Source organism: Rhinolophus sinicus, chromosome 15 (assembly GCF_057876585.1).
Source record: "Rhinolophus sinicus isolate RSI-liver-muscle chromosome 15, RSI-T2T, whole genome shotgun sequence".
Taxonomy (NCBI): Eukaryota; Metazoa; Chordata; class Mammalia; order Chiroptera; family Rhinolophidae; genus Rhinolophus; species Rhinolophus sinicus.
The window spans coordinates 29,724,987-29,744,540 of NC_142515.1; the positions used below are offsets into that span (position 1 = coordinate 29,724,987).

The 19,554-nt window shown below is 37.3% G+C and overlaps 1 protein-coding gene across 17 annotated transcripts in view; it reads left to right on the plus strand.

Moving 5' to 3' along the window:
- The window catches only part of CPEB3 (cytoplasmic polyadenylation element binding protein 3), a 173,327-nt gene that overhangs the window by 49,059 nt on the left and 104,714 nt on the right, over positions 1–19,554 (plus strand). For 11 of the 17 annotated variants that reach the window (XM_074339394.2, XM_088791954.1, XM_019739331.3 and 8 more), the window contains one exon: positions 14,443–14,602. In XM_074339394.2, the coding sequence (XP_074195495.1) occupies positions 14,443–14,602 (160 nt within the window). The remainder of the gene's footprint in view (positions 1–14,442; positions 14,603–19,554) is intronic. The other 6 variants (XM_074339396.2, XM_074339392.2, XM_074339391.2 and 3 more) reach the window with 1 other exon arrangement.

Sequence of the window (19,554 nt, forward strand, 5' to 3'; positions counted from 1 at the left end):
TTATTCATACCTACAATTTTTCCAGGTGACTTCGGAGTGTTCAAAAGTTTAAGTATTACTCCTTATAATATGTATGTGATGTGTGTGAGTGTGTGTGTGTGTGTGTGTGTGTAACATTTTCCCTTCTTTTTTATGGTCTCCAACTTCCTATCTTCCTTTATTTGAAAATAATTGCTGTAGAATTTTCATATGCTTTATCTACTGGGGGTGCCGAAAAATGTACACACATGACTCATATTCATCTTTTGTTATCGGTATATATTGAGTATTACAATTTTAATATAGTTTTTTCCTTTCTTAAAATGTGTATACTTTTTTTTTGGCACCCTCTGTATATTCAGTGCCACTTAGTTGAATGCAGTTCTTTTGCCACTTGCCTTTTTCACAATTCCATAGTTTGCAGACTGTACATTATGCCTGACTTTACCCCAGTTCATTATTACTTCGTGAAAACAGAACTGAGGTTCATTCTGAACTTTCATACCATGGCATGTGACTACCTTCACCTTCCTGCATGATGATAGAGAAGCATAGTATTCATTTGTTTATTTTTTACGTGTTTGGTACTTACTTTATGCTACATAGTGTACTAAGGGCTTTACAAATATTATCGTCATAACATCCATGTAAGGTAGGTATTAATGTTATCCACATGTTTCATACGAGGAAACTGATTCACAGGGAGGTTAAGTAACTTATCCAGTTTTATTGAAATTTGAGTGCTTGTGATGCGCTGTGATTTGTGTTTTCTTACTTTCATCTAACTGCAGAGGAGCAGAGAGTTATATTCTGACTACCATTGGTCTTTCCCATGAAAAGACAGATTATCTTGTGTATACAGTTGTACAAATAGTGAGTTCTGTCTGTTTGTTCCTTTTCATTTTTTCTTGGCTTTTCTCTCCTTTTTCCTTCTTCAAATTGTGCATTGAATTTCCTTATTTGAGTTTTTGCTTTTGGAATATTGCATGTACCCGGTAGTCTCATTTAATGAGAATAATCATAACACTGCTAGTCTGCTTGCTTGTTTTGTCCTCTGCTTCAAGAAGACGCTATATATTCCAGCGATAGCAGAGTCATGGAAAGAGTAATATATATATACTTACATATAAACATGTATTTATGTTATATATTTACAGTAATTCTCCTTTATACGTAGGGTATACATTCCAAGATCCCCAGTGGATGCCTGAGTCTGCAGATAATACCAAACCCTGTATATACTATGTTTTCCCTATGATAAAGTTTAATTTATAAATTAGGCACCATAAGAGATTAACAACAATAACTAATAATAAAATACAACAATTATATGGCTTCTCTTTGGTATGTCTGAATTGCCAGCATCATTACTCTTGCGTTTTGGGGCTAGTGTTCAATAAAATAAGGACTACTTGAACACAAGCTCTGTGATACCAAGACAGCCAATCTGGTAACCAAGATGGCTGCTTACTGACTAAGCTGGAAGTATATGCAGCGTGGACATGCTGGACAAAAGAGTGATTCCCACCCTGGGCAGGATGGAGCAGGGCAGAGCGAGATATTCATCATGCTACTCAGAACAACAAGCCATTTAAAACTGATGAACTATTTCTGGAATTTTCCATTTAATAATTTTGGGCTGTGATGTAACGAACCACAGAAGATAAAACCACGGATAAGGGGGACTACTATATATGGACATAAATACTACTGTATTTATGTTCATATGTATACATTTTCTTACATTGGTATCTCACTTTTTAGGCAGTAAATGTTTCCACAACATTTTGGGAATAAAATTAATTTTTGTCGATAAAATCAGTTTAAGAACTTCCAAATAACTATACTTTAAAAGGAGGTCCTACTTTAACTACTTTTTATAAGCAAATTATTACTTCAAGTTTTTCATTTAAATAAACTTTCCCCAAATTAAAGTAAAAAAATAGTTTTTTTCAGTCTTTTAATAAGTATGGGAGAGAGATTTAAAATTATAAACTGAAAAAATACTTTAGGATTATTTATGTTTTTGCTTTCCCTTGTTCCTGGGAGTTCAGCTTAATGAATAAGAAACAATAATATAAGAAAGCACATTTCTCTTCCACACCCCCCTCACCCCACACACACACATAGAAATATAGTGATTAGATAGTAACAGAAATGAGAACTGTTAGCTAGGAATGATTCTCAACCTGGCAGCCAATGGTTTTAAGGCTCTGAATTGACTGGGTTGGCTCCTGTCTCAGATAGGAGGTGTGATCAACAAATACGGTGAATGTTTAAATTTAAAAATAATTTATTACAGTAAAAGACACATTGCCATTAATCCCCCTCAACTTACTCCCCCTCATTGCAAACACACTTATCCCATCGTTCTTGCCACTTTCTGAAGTAGTTCTGGAAGTCCTCTTTCGTGAGTGTCTTTACTTCATCCTCCATCATGACAATGCTCCGTGTCACATATCGCTTCTGGTACAATTTCTGTCAAATAAAAACATTACAGTGTGTTCTCATCCACTTTGTTCACCGGATCTGGCACTGTGTGACTTCTGGCTCTTCCCCAAAGAAAAATGACCATGAAAGGAAAACCTTTTGAATCAGTTCAGGACATCGAGGCAGCCATGACAGTGCAACTAAAGATACTCAGGAAAGAGGACTTCCAGAACTGCTTCAAGAAGTGGTGAGAATGATGGGATAAGTGTGTTCAAAGACAGGGAGAGTATTTTGAGGGGGATTAATGGCAGTGTGTCTTTTACTGTAATAAGTTTTTTTTATTTAAGCATTCACCGTAGTTTTTGATCACACCTCGTACTTTTTGTGTGATATCTTTGAGCCTCAGTTTTCTCGTTTGTAAGATGGGATGATAATAGTATTTACTTCCATGGACTTTTGTGAGGAGGAAAAGAGATCAAACATGTAAAGTGCTTAAAACAGTATCGGACACATAGCCAATATCGATCAGTTCTGCTATTATTTAATTCCACGAGTGTTTGATAGCCCTGGTGTTGGTTTAATAAGAGGAGAAAGGTTCTGGGACATGTAGAAGCAGATAAGGCATGTTAAGTAAGGCTCACAAGAACACCTTTTTGAGGTACAGATGAACAAGGATGTGTGTGAAAATGCTTTATGAGATGTAAAGTACTCTATAAATAACAGGTAATATGAGGAAATTAGGTTATGTGTAGCCTTAGTATGCTGGAGTGTGACTATTTGCAGATCTAGCCCAACAGATAATGGTAATAAGTCTCGCCAGATCCACAAAGTTGAATACCAGGGAAAAGATTTAAGGCCCCCCCCCGCCCCCCGCCCCACAGAGTCTTTACAATAAAGTGGTACTCTTTTGTGGTAGAATATTATTCTGAAATTGTATGCATTCGTACACAAATTAATCTGATGCTGTCCTGGAGAGCTGGCTAAGCTACATCCTTAATGTTAATAGTATTTACAAATAAGTTCTGTCTATTTATAGCCTATAACCTCTATATCATTTGAAGAATTTCTTGTTGGGTCCTCCCAAATTTCTTGAGAAAGTTGGGCTCTGGAGTCTGTGCAAGTCTCTGTGCCTCTGGTCTTCTTTTCTGGAAGCGTTTTTGATCTCTCCATCATTTGTGCTCCCATAATTCCAAGCACATAGCTCTGTCATTGTATTTACCTCATTATATAGTAATTATGAATTAGACAGCTGGCTTCTTGTGGACAGAGACTGTGCCTCACTTAACTTTTTAATATTTAATGGCCTGGCATATTAAAGTTCCCAGAAGATACATGTGGAGTAAAAGAAGAAAGAGTAAAACAGCCTTCAGCACACTTGGCAAAATTTTGTTAGCACCAACATTTGAAAGTAATAAAGAAAGCTGTTCTTCTTAAAAATGTTCTATGGTGTAGACATTTTGGAAATTCCGACTGAACTTCCCTTAATCTAAATTATTACGTTTTAGTTTATGTTCTCTAAAGTACCTTAAAGTAGTATTACTAGAATGACATAGATTTCATTTTAAAGTAAAATTTTTTAACCTTCCAAATACCAAATATTTTAAGAAATATAGATGCTCTGCGTTTAAGATGCTTTAACTTGCTCATCTTAAATGTGGTAAAATTTTATTTTCTTCCTGGAATGCTTACATAACAATTTGTGTGTGTTTAGCCCTCTTCATGGACGCCTGATTTGTATTAAGAACTGAATTTAATATTTAGTTTCCTCATCTGTAAAATAGAGATTGTAATACCTCCCTCATAGGATGGTTGTAAAGATTAAATAAAATAATCCAAGTAAAATACTCAGCATGGGGTCTGGCACATATTGATCACCCATTATTTGATAGCTATGACTTAATAAACACTACGAGTCTTGTTTTGAAAAGCAGTATACATTCCCATTGGTCTCTCCCCAAAGGCAGATTGGTAGCTATTTTTATAAACATTATCTTAGGTCAGAGGTGAGTTGGGCATAAGGGGGTTAGGGAGTAAGTCTGTTCGGATTTAAAAATAATAAAGCTTTACAAATGCTAAGACAGTTAGGGCTTTTGACCATACAATATGATCCTATTATATTGGTTTGGTTCCTTAATCTGTTTCTATTATTGGTTTCGTCTGGCATCAGAATTGTACAATAAACTTGAGATGCAGGGTTTTTTGTTTGTTTGTTTTCTCTTCTCCTTCAGTTAAAAGAGAAGGGTTAGAAACTGAGAACAGAAGAAGGTGTTCCTCTTTCTCTGGTCTCAGAGTGAAATTTGGAGTGAATTCTTTGATCTGGTACTCACTAGGTTCCATGCTTAAAAATAAACACATGCGCCTGTTGGTGACCTCCAACGGTGGCCACGGAGTGACAGTGAAGAGCCATAGTCCATAGTTGTTCTGTGTGTGCACTGGGCATGGTTTCTGAAAGGGGGAAGAGCCCTAGACAGCTGCTAGTCCAAATTGGCAGTGTGGCTTTATTGCTCTCATTGCTGTAAGACTATTTGCATAAAAGCAGCTGTGTTTTGCTGCTCAGTTTTCAAATACAAGGATCATAGAGGATACCGGGGCCACAGCAGAAGTGTTCACGTCACGGCCCCTGTCAGATTCTGGTGAATCTGCGAATTCTGCTGTGTACCGCCTCACCTCACCATTCACTGAAATGAACATGGCAGGGCAGACTTTGGTATTTATGGATGTGGGTATCTTTTATGGTCTAGTAATGCTCCTAGGTAGATGCTGGAGCACGTCGTTCTTAAAATGTGCCCTGGTTATAAATGGGGCGAGATGGGTTTCTGAAGAATACGGCATATGACTGTAAGATAGGAATCTCGGGTTTAAAAACAAAAAAATCTCATCACAAACAATGGGAGGCATGAGAAGATGCTGCTCGTGTGGATTATATGGCTAATAAGTGCTTATAAGTCTCTGCAGGAGCATTAAAGACATCCTTGGAAATGTAGATGACACATACTGTGGCAATGGGTGGCATTAATTATTTGACTGGTAGGATGGCTGTCTTTTGAGCTTTACTGCTGTCTGGTTTAAGTTTCATTACCTGGGTCCTTCAGGGGCTCCTGAATGGAACAGCTAGAGTCAAGGCTTTGCCGTCCTTCCGTCATAGCTCAAGAAAGTTGTTAGGTCTTATGTCCTATACCTAAAGTAGACGATTTGCAGGTAGTGTCATAGTTCCTGTTAAAACCTTAGAAAAGTGCTTTTTAAAAACAATAACAGCAGAAGGTAAGGGGGGTTGGGGGTGGGAGATGAGGGTAAGGGGGATCAAATATATGGTGATGGAAGGAGAACTGACTCTGGTGGTGAACACACAATGGGATTTATAGATGATGTAATACAGAATTGTATACCTGAAATCTATGTAATTTTACTAACAATTGTCACCCCAATAAATTTAAAAAATAAATTAAAAACCAAAACAAAACAAAACAAAAAACAATAATAGCTTTATTGAGATATAATCCACATACCGTGAAGTTCATTCACCCTTTTAAGTATACAGTGCAGTTGCTTTTAGTATATTTACAAAATTATGTGTCAATTATCACTATCTAATTCTCCCAACATTTTCATCCCCAAAAAGAAACCCCGTACCTATTAGCAGTTAATCTCCATTTCCCTCCTGACTCCCCCAGCTCTAGGCAATGAATAATCTACTTTCTGTCTCTGGATAAATTGCCTATTGTGGACATTTCTTACAATTGGAATTATGTGTGTGATCCTTTGTGACTGGCTTCTTTTACTTATCATAGTGTTTTCAAGGTCCATTCATGTTATAGCACATATCAGTGCTTCATTTCTCTTTATTGCTGAATAATATTCTATAATAGGTATGTACCACAATTTTTTATCCATTCACCAGTTTATGGGCATTTGGGTAGTTTCCAGTTTTTGGAAATTATGAATGAAGTTGTTTTATAAAGTTGTTATAAACATTTGTGTGCAGGTTTTTGCATGAACATGTGTTTTTCTTTATTTTGGGTAAATACTTAGGAGAGGGGTTGCTAGGTTGTATGGGTAAGTGTATGTTTCACTTTATGAGTAACTCCCAAATTGTTTTTCTCAAGTGGTTGTACCATTTTGCAATTTATGTGAGTTCCACCAGCAGTTTATGAGAGTTGTGGTCGTTCCATGTCCTAGTCAGCATTTGGTGGTGTCGGGTTTTCTTTTTCTTTCTCTTTCTCCTCCTCCTCCTCCTCTTTCTTCTTCTTGGCCATTCTAATAGGCGTGCAGTTCTTTGTTAGTTTTAAATGAAAATATTGCAATATGAAACCATCAGAAGGACAATTTAAATGTAAAGCAGGCATTTACTCTATGCTTATTATGTGCCATGCCTTCTGCGAAAGGATGGGAATATGGAGAAATAAGACACATTTCTGCTCCCATGGAACAGACAGTTTATTGAGAGTGACAGGCATGTAAAGAGGTAATTGCAGTAGATTGAGTCATTGCTAATTCACTGGAGTTAAAATATTGGGGTGGGGAAGGAGAGTCCAACTACACCAAGAAGCGGTCAGTTTTGTGGAAGGATTTTGACATTTATGATCAGTTAAAAAGAAAACAATATGAGGAGATGTGTGTAACTTTGCATAATGTTGTCAGATAGGTTTTGGTGGCAAAGGTCAAGCTCCCCATACATTATCATGCCTAATAAATCGATGCCTAATAAGCTGCTTGGGATAATAATCTGCTGGCGAACACCTTAGTGATTTGGGGCAACACCAGCTAGTCTCGTATGCGTAATAACCAGGGAAAGGGACAACGTTAATTTCTGTAGATTCCTGAAGCCTGCTGTTTTGACCCATGTAGTTGCTCCTTTTCCTTTCTGTATCCTTCCTAGGTCAGGTCTGACTTTCTGGCTTGTACCTACCACACTGCTGAAGTATACAATCGCTCCTCTTTTAAGTTCATATGTACTTAGCTCTGAACTGTTTACAAGTGGTACAGTCAGAAGTGGTAGCAATAGGCGTTTGTACTTTTTGTCCAGTTGACCCCTTCAGCATTTGCCTGGCTAGATCTGGCTTCAATGCGTAGGTCGTTTCAGGTGAAGAAGGTGATCCCAAGAGCCATGTTTCCCTGTGTCAGATAAACTGGGCCTCTTATCTACCCGTGTGGCAAATCAATGAGAAGAGCTATGAAGGAAGATTGGGGACAGCGGGGAGCAGGAAGAGACTAGGTGACAACTGCTGGGTTGTGCTACAAGTTGTCCTGCTCATCTGATTGTTGAGCATCTCTCAGAGCAAGTAAAACTATCGGCTTGCTTTTTTTTTTTTTTTTAACTTCTCGAGAACTTAGCTTAGTTTGCGTTATACACCAAGGACAAACACATCTGATAAAAAGGTGAAAGTAGTTGGAAGTAGGCATCCTGAAGAAGAAAAAGATGAGGAAGGTGTAATTTCTCTGTCTACCCTCATCCTATCCTAGTCTGTGGTGAGGGCTAATAAGCTGCTTGGGAGAATAATCTTGAGAATCTCTTGTATGGAAGACTGGGTTTAACAATAATTTTAAAGAATATTAAAATTCACAGCAGGTGCTGATCAATTGTTTTCGTTTTTTCCTTTGGGCAGAAAAGGGAGAAAAGTTTCAACTTTGCAAGGACTTTAAGTTAGATAGAAAGAGCATTTGCTTGCTATTGAGTGACTGACAGAGAGCCTACAATCGCGTCTTTCAGAGAGTTACAAATACAATAACTAGTCTCATTTGGGATGGTTACAATTTACCGTTGACTAAAGCACTTGATAGTTACTGAAGATGGGATGAAAACCTGCTTTTGAAAAGTTATTGTTTTCCTTTTCCCCTCAGGTTACTGACATAGGTTTTCCATCATCTGCGAGAGGTTTTAATCTTAGGGCAAATGTATGTCCAGCTGCTCAGGACTATAGTAAAGTTCAGCTTGATGTAGGAACCTCATTCTTTTAGTAGGTTCTGAAAACTAGCAGCAGTAATTGGTTTAGAACATTATTGAATGTCCCGTCTGTTCTTTATGGTGCTCTTATGCAGACTCTGTGCTTGAAATCACTGTATGTTGAGCTTTTAGATATACTGCCTCTTTGATTTTTACTTGGGGCTGGCAGGTTTCATAGAGCCTTAGGTTTAATTATTAGTGGTGTCCTTCATAGAAACCAGGCGTCAGGAAACCATGGTGCCAAAGTAGACCAAGCATGGAAGAGATGCAGTTCCAGGGCCAGAACAGAAATTTTGAAAAAATGAGAGGTGGGGGGGAAAAAAATCTCAAAATCAAAAATGTTTTTATAGAATATACATTGGGATGATTACTTGGTTCTCTTAACATAGTCACAATGTATTTACTTTGTAGGAGGGCTGTGTATATGGTTGGGTGGCAGAGAGGCAAGAATATATATGTTAAAAGGAACCTATCTCAGAAGCACAATGTTGGTCAAAGAAAGCAGAGTGCAGGACAGTATGCAAACTTATGTTTAGGAGGAAAAAAACACGTAAAATTGTATATTTTCTATGGATATACACACACAGAGGACAGTATGCAAACTTTTATGTTTAGGAGAAAAAACACATAAAACCATATATTTTATAACATATATATGTATACATATATATTTTTGTTTGTTTGTTTGTTTTTTCCAGCATCCGAAAGACTACATGCCAAATGTATAGAGTACTCTGAAGAGAGTTCAAGAAGGCAGGATTGGGGACTTTTGCTTTTTCTGTAATACTCTATTTGTATATATGTGTGTTTGAGAAAAATAGGTTCATATATTAATTATGTGATTAAATATCCATTTAAAAACAGGTAAAGCCTATTCATTACCCTTAAACAGTGTTTATAGTGTAGATAGGGAGGGAGTTGAAATAATTTGAAATAATGTAAACTAGTTAGAAAATAAGAGCAGTAGGGTGGAAATGTAGAAATGGCTAGTTTTGTGGGTTAATCCTCTTTTATGTGTTGAATGCATTTAACATTGAAATATTTATGTTGAAGCTATATGATAAATAGAAAAACCTGCCTTCAGGAATTCCTTTTCTTGTTTTTCTACATTATTTCACAACCACGTTGATCCTTTTCGTGCCCTTTTAAATATCTACCCACGCGTGGACTATTGCTCTTGTCTGTGCCCCTTTCTTCCCAGCCAAGCCCCGGTGTTCATGGGACACACGGCAGCTGATCAGTGTAGAAGCCCTGGAACCTTACTGACTTGGACTGGACCGACCTGGGTTCACATCCTGGTTTCTGACCGGCTTTGTGACTCTACAAACAGTTAAAGTATGAGCAGTTGCATCACCTTTGTGAGCCTCAGTATTCTCCTCTGTGAAATGGAGATAACGCCTACTCTGCAGGGTTGTGGTAGGATTGAGATCATGGCTCGAAAGCGTTTAGCCCAGTGCCCAGCACACCAGAAGCATGATGCATTTTATCTTTTGGGTCCAGAGCTGCTTTTTGCTCTCATGCTCTCGGCCCCCTTGTATCTCTAGGAGAGGAAATGTCCGGGGGTAAGCCAGAAAGGGTAGAAAAGGATTTCTCACAAGGAAAAGGCAGGTGCATGGGATAAGGCTGGTAGAAGCAGGCCTGGGGCTGTGCCAGAGGATAGATAAGCTACTTCGTGAGTTTAACGAGTTGCCAGTTGGACAAGGGTAACTGAGCAAGGGTAAAGAAGGGTTCCCTTGCCTGTGTGGCAGGGTGAAGTCAGAGGCCTCTCTCTGAGTGTTAGGATTAGGTTGAAGTGGGGTGTTTCTGAAAGGATTTGAGGCAGAGGGAGAAGGAAGCCAGGGCGGCAGTGCAGCAAATGTCCTTTAGAGCACAGTCTGGATTGGACTGGGTTTGAGCCCCGACTCGGCTGCTTACTAGCCCTGTTAACCTTGGCCAGTTATTTAATCTCTCCAAGATTTAATTGCTTAATTTATAAAATGGGAATAAAAGTTACCTGCCTTGTAGAATTGAGAGGGAATGCATTTAGCATACTTAGAACAGTGCCAGGCACTTATTAAGTACTTGAATCATTTATTAAATTATTAAGTCAAGCTGGGGGAAGAAAGAAAGCAGGGCTAATGAACTGAACAGTGGGGGTGGACTGCCTCTATATACAAGTAACTGATAACATCTGTTACTGGTCATATTCAGAGAAAAAGAGTCAATAATGGGATGCAGTATTTATAAATGTTCTAATACTTCCTGATGTGTTTGTGTGTTAAAAACAAATGAAAACGATGTTTTCTTTATTTTCTCTATATTGGGAAACAAAACTTATGAAAAAAAGACTTAAAAGGTTAGTTGCCACTTGTAACTTTTGTTGAACGGTAAATTGTGGTCAGTTTGTCGTATGCATAATTTCTGTGGACTTTCACCGCAAATTTTTCAGGTTTTCTATCCTTTTTCTATCTCTTACAGGCTTCCTGATTAATCAATTATTTCAGCATTCATTTACTATTTGTAAAACAGAAAGGATGCAGCAAATATAAATTGATGAGGCATGGATAGACTTAATTTTAATGCGAAAAATATGTTTCTCAGCGTTGAGGTTTGTTCAATTAAGAAGCCTGTGCAAATTCTGTCATATATTTCACACGTCATATGTTTTTACCTGTTGAGCTAAACTAGTGAACCCTGTTAGGTTAGAATCCGTGAACCTGTAGGTATTTAAATCTGTGTCCCAGGACTCTGAGGTGGTATCACAGAAGTCTCCTTGTATTCTCCCTAATATTCCAGTAGCCACCACTGTATGGATGCCTTGTTGTACCCTCTGTCATTTAGTTCTAAAAATAGCCATAAAGAGAGAATTATTATCACCCTCATTTATAGATGAAGATAATCAAGGCTTAAAAATTTGTTCAGAGTGACATGCCAGCATGTGGCTGAGCCAGAATTTGAAAATCAGATGTCTGATTTCAAAGTTTGTGCTTTTAAAAACTAGGCCACCAACTGTTTCTCTAATCCACAGTCGATTGGAAGACTTTTGGCCAAGTGGCCAGGCTTGTTTCTTTCCTGCTGCTGTCCTCCTAGCCCCTTCCCTTATCTTACTGTCCCGTTTTATGGATCAGTCATGAGTGTAAAGGCTTAACTTGAAGACTCATCCAGTCTAGTGGCTCTCAAATCTAATCAGTCATAAGAATCACCTGGAACATTTATTTCTTTTTAAATGACGATTAAGTGGGTTTTAGCTGGAGACCAGGAATCTACATTTTAACTGTTTTACATGTGATTTTGACAATCCGACAGTTTTGGAAACCACTTCAGATACAGATACATGGATCCTCCTCCAAACATCCCTTCCAATTTTCCTGACAGGAAAATAATATCTGATATTGTCTTCCAACAAGAACTTTCTACCACCTTACCAGGAAGGTCATTTCGTCAGTAATTAGATGCAGTGCTATGCTTCTATAGACCTTTCATCTACTCTTTCATATAGATTGGATCAGCTTCTTTTTATACTCCTTAGGTATTGACTTTGAGGTCAGATCCAGGCTTGACTCTTCTCTGAACCTCAGCCCCCACTCCCCACCCCCATATGTAAAATGAGTATGTTGTTATCTACCTTGAAGATTAGATCAAGAATTACATGAAAAAGAACTTGTCCTGGCTGGAAAGATTCTCAAATGCCTCAAAAAGCCATTTCTTATAGTCCCTGTGACTTCTCAGACTGTTTTAAAACAGTCCCATGTCTACAGGGTTGTAGTTATGAGTGTGGCTACGAGTATGTATGACAGAAGGCTCCTAGACATTTATTCTGCGATTGTCAGTGCCAAAAATAAGTTGTCTTTTTTTTGTGTGCTCCTCATCAGCACACTTTTTTACCTCTGGCTTTTTCTTTGGACAAAGAATATGATACCTCTTATGGGGAAAAAGATAAGCCTGCATTTCTGGAAATTCAGCTTTACTCCTTAAGTAATTGGATCTTCCACTGATAACTTGAACCCAAAGCAAAACAAATGATCTGCAGGAAGACCTTGAAGGTAAAAGAAAGGACCTTCTTGAATTATATAGGGAACAAAATGGAGAATCCCCCCAAATAGTCTATGTCTTTTCTTTTAAGCCAACAATAGAAGCACATAACTGGTGAGTATTAAAAAGAAAAAAATGGGGTGGAGGTAGAAAGGGGGTGGTGGCAGTAAACTAACAAATGTTGAGTACTTGCTCTTTGGCAAACACAATGTGAGTGAAATAAATACTTAAGTAATTTCAACCTAATCCTTACAGGTAAGATCCCATTTTACTAACGAGAATACTGAGGCCATTGAGAATAACTAAGACAAGCCTTATACCTGGTCACATGGCAGGTCTAGCTTCAAGACACCTAGGACTTTACAGAATGTGATTTTAAAATGTTATAATACACACATACACAAATATATGTTCTTTAAGAAGTAGACGTGGCTTAGTTTCCATTGTACTATATATTCCTCTGTCAAAATACCTGTCATACTCTTAATTAGTTATGTCTGTCTCTACTAGTTACTTGCAAACAGGGACTAGGCTACATTTATTTCAGAATTACCAGGGCCTAGTTGGGGAGTGGCCTTCGGCTTGTGCATTTTTGTAAAACCTTCTCTCCACCCCTACTCCTCATCTATGAGTTAAAAAAAAAAAAAAGTATAGAATCGTTAGGGATATTAGAAATAATCTAGCTCAACCATCTCATCTGGAAAAAGGGAGGAATTTCAGGTACAGAATGGAGAGGTAGATCATAAGGTACCCAAAAGCTCCCAATGAATTGTAGTTGTTCTAGCACTCTTGTCTCCTGGTTCTTAGTTCAGGGCTCTTCTTTGGATCTGCATTCATTCATACTGCATTCACTTATTCAATAACTCCCTGAGTTTCTCCTTTGTGCCCAGTGCTGAAAAAAATGCCGCCCTCTTTTCTGCCTTCCTGGATAAGTATACAGCCATGCTTTCCAGAAACCAGAAGAAAAGACTTTCCCAAGAGTTTAAGACTTAACCTAGAAAACGGTCATTGTAGCTGAGGTGTTTTTTTTGTTTTTGTTTTTGTTTTTACTTATTTTATCATTTTTTTCCTCATCTAGGCAATCATTTTGTCATTCTGTTGTTTATAGGAGAGAATAAGTGATAAGGCAGGATAAACTGTTCAGGATCCTAAAAATAATCTCTCATTGCTGCAGTTTGATTTGGTGTGGTTGTGGAGGTGTACGTTTGTCTTGCTTTTCTTAAACAAAAGCAAACTGAATCTATTCTATAGTAATAAGTTAGGCCATGAGCTGAACTTCCTTTTAGGCTGAAACTACTAAAAGTAATTTGTAGGTGATGGTCTTGAGTGAAATGCGGTGCAACAATTATTTTTTTCTTCACTTAGTTTGCATTAGCTTTCTATTTTCAAAATCTTTTGAATCTGACATCATGAAAACACTACCAAGGGATGGTTTTTTCATGTGAATGTTTTTCAAAAAGTAATTTTAGTGTTTATTTCTTATAAAGTATATCTATTGAATGGAGCCTATCAATAATAAATATTAAACACATCCAACAAAATTACATTGAAACTATAGTCACATTTTGGTTGTTCGGGAAAGTAATTCTTTTTGAAGATTGATAGTTCTTAATTATGGTCTTCCTCCAGAAAAAAAATCTCTATTCGTTTGAATAGAATCTTTATTTGACAGTGAAGGGGGAGGGGGGTGAATGGGAAAGAGGGAAGGGCAAAGCCCATTCACTTGACTCTTTCTCTTGAATTCACTTTTTTAGTTCACTTGAGAGAAAGTCAGTCTGAAGTTAGTGGCACATATACATTAAAGAATATTAGGGAAAAGAATGCAATTTCATTAATTATGGAAACTTGTATTAAACTTAATGTTGCCAAGTCATTCTTACTTTTTTTGCTTCCAACCTTAATGTTAAGTTTGGTGTCATTCTGAAATAAGTCATTATTCTTAATGAAAAGAATGTGTGTTATTAGAATTATCTGGAATTTTGATTCACGTCATCAATACATGGCAAGAAGCAAATGGTATGGTACTAATTTTACAAAGTAATTTTACGTATTATCTTGTTGTTCTGTGTTTTTATTTTTAGGACCGGAGTAGGCCCTATGACACTTTTAACTTGCACTCGTTGGAGAACTCCTTAATGGATATGATCAGGACTGATCATGAGCCTCTGAAAGGTAAACACTACCCTCCCAGTGGCCCACCAATGAGTTTCGCTGATATAATGTGGAGGAATCATTTTGCAGGTTAGGAATATTCATATGTCCATTCCTTGCTTGGTGTTTTAAACAAAAATCAGCTTTTTAATAATTGTGATTTTTTTTATTTTGTTTGTTGTTTGTTTGTTTGTTTGTTTTTGTTTGCTTCTATAAAGCATTGTGGAATGTATTTAAAGTTGATTTTTTTTTTTTAACCTGGGTTCAGCTACCTATGATTTTCAAGGTTGATTGCTTTAATCATAATGTCTGGCAGAAGCATGTGTTGGGTAACTGAGGTTGCGATTATAGCATGAGACCAGAAGCCAAGTTTTCTAGGCTTTGTGCATTTGGAATTCTTAGCTGAACCTGGATAATTCATTTAAGTCCAAGTATAATGCAAGGAAGTATGAGATTTAGTAAACCAGTAAACCAGTCTCCAAAGACTATTTCAGAAAACTTCATAGAAAAGGGTTCCATTTTATTATATTAATATATAATCAATTTCCTTGTGTAGGAAGTAACATGACACAGACTGAAGAGCAACTAGCAACCCTTTTGCATTCTGTAAGGCTAAAACACAAGAAAAATGTCTTAAAGTGTATAAATGTTTGGGGTTAAATGGAAGGCAGAGAGTCCCAAGGACTTATTATTTTTACAGCCCGTGTAAATTCAGGATAGAGGCTGATGTTACGCTCATAATTACAGATAGTTATTTTTATGGGTTATAGGACGTTTTAGGGGCCCTATGGTAGTTTAAAATACTTGAATGGAAATTTTCTGTTGAAATAGCCACTATACGTGGGTTTAGAACCTAATGATCTGCAAACTGTGAAGAGTTAGCCACAGGATTGCCTATCTGGTCGTATGAACCCTTGTGTCCTCTGGAGTTGCAAGGAATTTGATCCCCTTTGGTTCTCTCCAGGCTTTTATAGAGGGTATGACTGACTGACTGTGAACACCTGCCAGGCACTTCTTCCAGCGACACCAGAAATCCATTTCATTCTTTTCTTGTCACACTCATGATTTTCTACTGCATTTCTCAATTTCCAGTGAAAAAGAAAGTAGTTAACAGGCTATGGAGAAAATAAAAGGATTTTGAGAAAAGTTATATTTTAAAGCCTTCAGAAGTAGGAAAAAAAAAATCTCTCATTTATTCATTGTTATATTTAGTCACTGTTACCATGTCTTTCTTCAGTTGAAACATTAGGTACATAGTAATTTAAAGCATATTTCACTTGGAAATGAGAGAATGGTGTTTAAAAAAACACACAAAACGATATTCACAGACTGGTTTGGTTTTTAAAATCTAAAGCTGCATTTGTCTTTCTTCTCTACCTCAAACATCTATAAGCCTTTCTAATTATTCTAAAATATTCCACCCTTGCTCTGTGCATATTTGTCTTATCTTAATCTGTATTGTTTTCTTCTAGCAATAAAAGACTACAAAAGGATCTTAGATTATAGTCGGTAAAATAATTTTCCAGACTTTGGTGGATATTTTTAAGCAGGAGCTATTGTGTCCTGTTGAGAATAGCACTGGCAAAATGTGAGGAGGGCCCTCATTATGGGATAATGTAAATACCTTATTCCAGTTGTGGTGGCCCCATTTTTATTGCATGCCCAACTACCTCTGCATAAATTTCTCTACTACACTTGAAAATGTGAGGTTTCGTCTATAGAATTGTGCTTATAATACGTCCTAATAAATTGGAAGGCATTTAATATGTACTTTTTCATAGCCTCAATATAGTTGCAATTTCTCAGTTTATCTTGCCACCACGTTGATTGCCCATGAACGGACTACTTCCCATGGTCAGTTACATCATCATTTCATTGTCCCCTGGTTAGGGTGTTTGAGCTTCCTGCTTCCCTTTTCCAGCTGGGAGACATTTTATCTGGTGTATGGCACCATGTGTTTGATCCTTATTACTTCTAATGACATAATTATGATGCTGGCATTTTAAAGGAAAGATTTTAAGTAACTTTTGACTTTAAAAAACAAATTTATAATAAGAAAAACGTAACTAAAACAATAAAAGAAACATTGTGATGGTATATCCTTTATTTTTCTATTTCTCACATGATAAACATTATCCATGTTTTTATCTGGTTTTTATAATTTATTGGTAGGCCTTAACTTTAAACTCTTAGTTTGTGCCCAGCTTTTTCTTCATTATAGGGAATGCTGCTGTGGATGAGTTCTTACACGTAGCTTTCCATTAAAGTAAATTCATAGAGAGGGTCTCTGGGTCAAAAGATATAAACCTCTAGACAGTTAAAAATAAAAACATATTAGTCAGTTAAAAGTAAACATCTAGGTGAATTGAGCTTTAAGAGAAAGGTGGTAGGTAGACCAGGGGACCCACCATATGGCTTCTGTCCAGCAACACTTCCCTCTACTCCATTGGGTTTTTCCTCCCACCTTCCGTATCCTCTTCTCCCACTTGAACACAGGAACACTATTTTGAGGGTCTCAAAACTCAAATTATAGAGTCATTAGTTTTTCTGTATGCTTATTTGTTTTGGAGTCTTTTTCTGGAGCTCAATTTTCTTTCGAAAACAATACATCCTTGTTCATTATAAGAAATTCAGATAATACATAAGAAGACAAAAAATAACAGTGAAAAAACCACCTGAGACTTACCACCTAGAGATAACAAAGATTGTTATTTTTATTAACATTCTTCCAGACATTTTATATTCTCTGTAGAAGAGATCGAATTTCAACTCATCCCTTCTAGACACTGACTTTGCAGTCATTCAAACCTGGGTTTGAAGTCTGGCTCTGCCTCTAGTTTGCTATTGATGTAGATAAATGTGTTAGCCTCTTCCAAGTCTTAGTGTCCTCTTCATTGAAATAAAGCACCTACTTCATAGAGTCAGATAAAGTTCCTGACACTAGAAACTGCTTGAATGTTATCTACAATTTTTTTGCTGGCATTGGTAGTGCTATGCCTGCTTCCTGGCCTGGGTAATAAACCTTTATATCCCTATAATATTTACTTCCTTCCAGCTAGACTGCGGCTAAATGTTGAAAGCTTTCAAATGCAAGTTTTCAAAATTTTGTATTTGCCATGGATAAATAATGATTATAAGGATAAATGTTCTATCATTATCAAAAACCACCTAAAGGAGAAAGGAAAATAATCCTCCCATAAATTATGTTGGCTTCCTGAAATTGTATATCTGAGTAACGTAAAGAAAGTATAAGATCACATTCATGAAAAATAAAGTACTTCATGATGTACTTAAAGTGAACATGGTGAAAATATATTCACAGTGATATGTAAGTGAATATTAAAAATATATTCAACAGCAAATCCCTTTATTCTACTGTTCTGTTGATTCAGAGGAAAAAAGTGTTAGTGGGAGAAATGACAGAATAGGAAGTTCAGGAAGTAATACGATTTCTGTTTTAGTAAAAGAGCTTTAGCAGTTTTCCAGTTACGTTTATACTTACACTAGGTCAGCGTTGAATATGTTTGTAGGAAATTTTAAAAGGTCCCTCACCTCCTCCCTCATGATAAAAATGTCAAGTAATGTAGAGGAAAAGATGACCTAAGCTTTCTTCACAGCATCTTGAGGAATGTCTGCTGCACTGTTGATCAGCTCACAGAAGGCTTGTTTAAATAAAAATTGGACTAATATTTGGGCTTCTTAAAGATAGCTACAGTTTTTAGTTGTAGCAGAATGAAATTTTAACAATTACCTCTTATCTCTTACCATGGCTTATGTATGACTTTTCCTATTGTTCATTTGAGAGAATGCCTCCAAGAGATGAGAGTTTTGAGAAGGGTAATGAACGAATGAAAACTGTCCCTTATTTCTTTTCTAAGTACAGAACTCCGTGGGTTGGGAGAAGTGTGAGTGAGGCCTGCGTGGGAGGAATTGTTCTCTGCCCTCTTTTCTAGTGGACCGAAGAGATCCAACTCTCCTCGTAACTGAGGATTAAGGGCATTTCAGGCATTGGGAGAGGTAGGATAAGAGATAGGGGGAAAGGTTCATCTGTATACCCTCCTTACGGCTGTCGCCTGACTTGCTACTAAAGATGAAGGTTCATCTAGCCACTGGGGAAGCCCTGTGAAAATCCAGGGTCATTAGGTTTGATTAATCATACCGTCCCTTAGGATTAATACTCAAAGAGGACGAAGTAATAAAAGAGAAGAATAATAGGGAAATACCAACCCCAGTGCTTTGGGCAGTGTAGGTGACAGTGAGAAGCAAGGCCCTGTCCCCTGGCTGCGGTAGCGCAGTATAGCAGACATCTTGGAAAAAACAGGAAGAAGCCACCTTTTTTTCATCCCATGCACTCAGTCTCCCTTTTTGAACAGAAGAGTAGACCTGGCTGACTGCTTGGGAGTAATACCTGATGAAACATTTTTATATATTTGAATGTTCTCTTCCTTCACCCTTCATGGAACTGAAATTTGAAAAGTGAAAAGAGCAAGTGTCAAGTGCACCTTCATTACATTCAGCTTGTTCAGAAAAATATACTGTCCCTTTCCTTCCTTGAATTGTTACTCCAGTTCTATTTTTGTGCTACCTCCCTTCGGCCCATATCAGTTTGTCTGGTATGAGTTAGCAGATTCCATGGCTTTTAGGGCACAGGTTCTGAGTCAGCAAGAAGTGATTGTTCTTGTTCTGTACAAGAGGGGGACAGTGGATAGAAGTTGAGTGATTTTGTTTTTCTAGGTCCCTCCCATTAATTTGCCCAGTGACCCTTTCAGTGTAGCAGTGTAATCACCTGAGCATTTTAAAAGAAAAAGATTGTGGGTACTTTAATCCTGTGCACTACCTCCAGAAATTCTGAGTTAATTTTTCTCAAGTACAGTCTGAAATGAGGAAATGTAGGCTCAAGGGAATGAGATAAAATGCCGAAAAATATCCACTATTGGTATGCAAATAAATTAGGGTTTGACCTGAGGTCTAAACTCTCAGCTTTTGCTTCTTTGCTCTTTGGAACATATTTAGAATATTTACAGTACCAAACTTTTCTCATT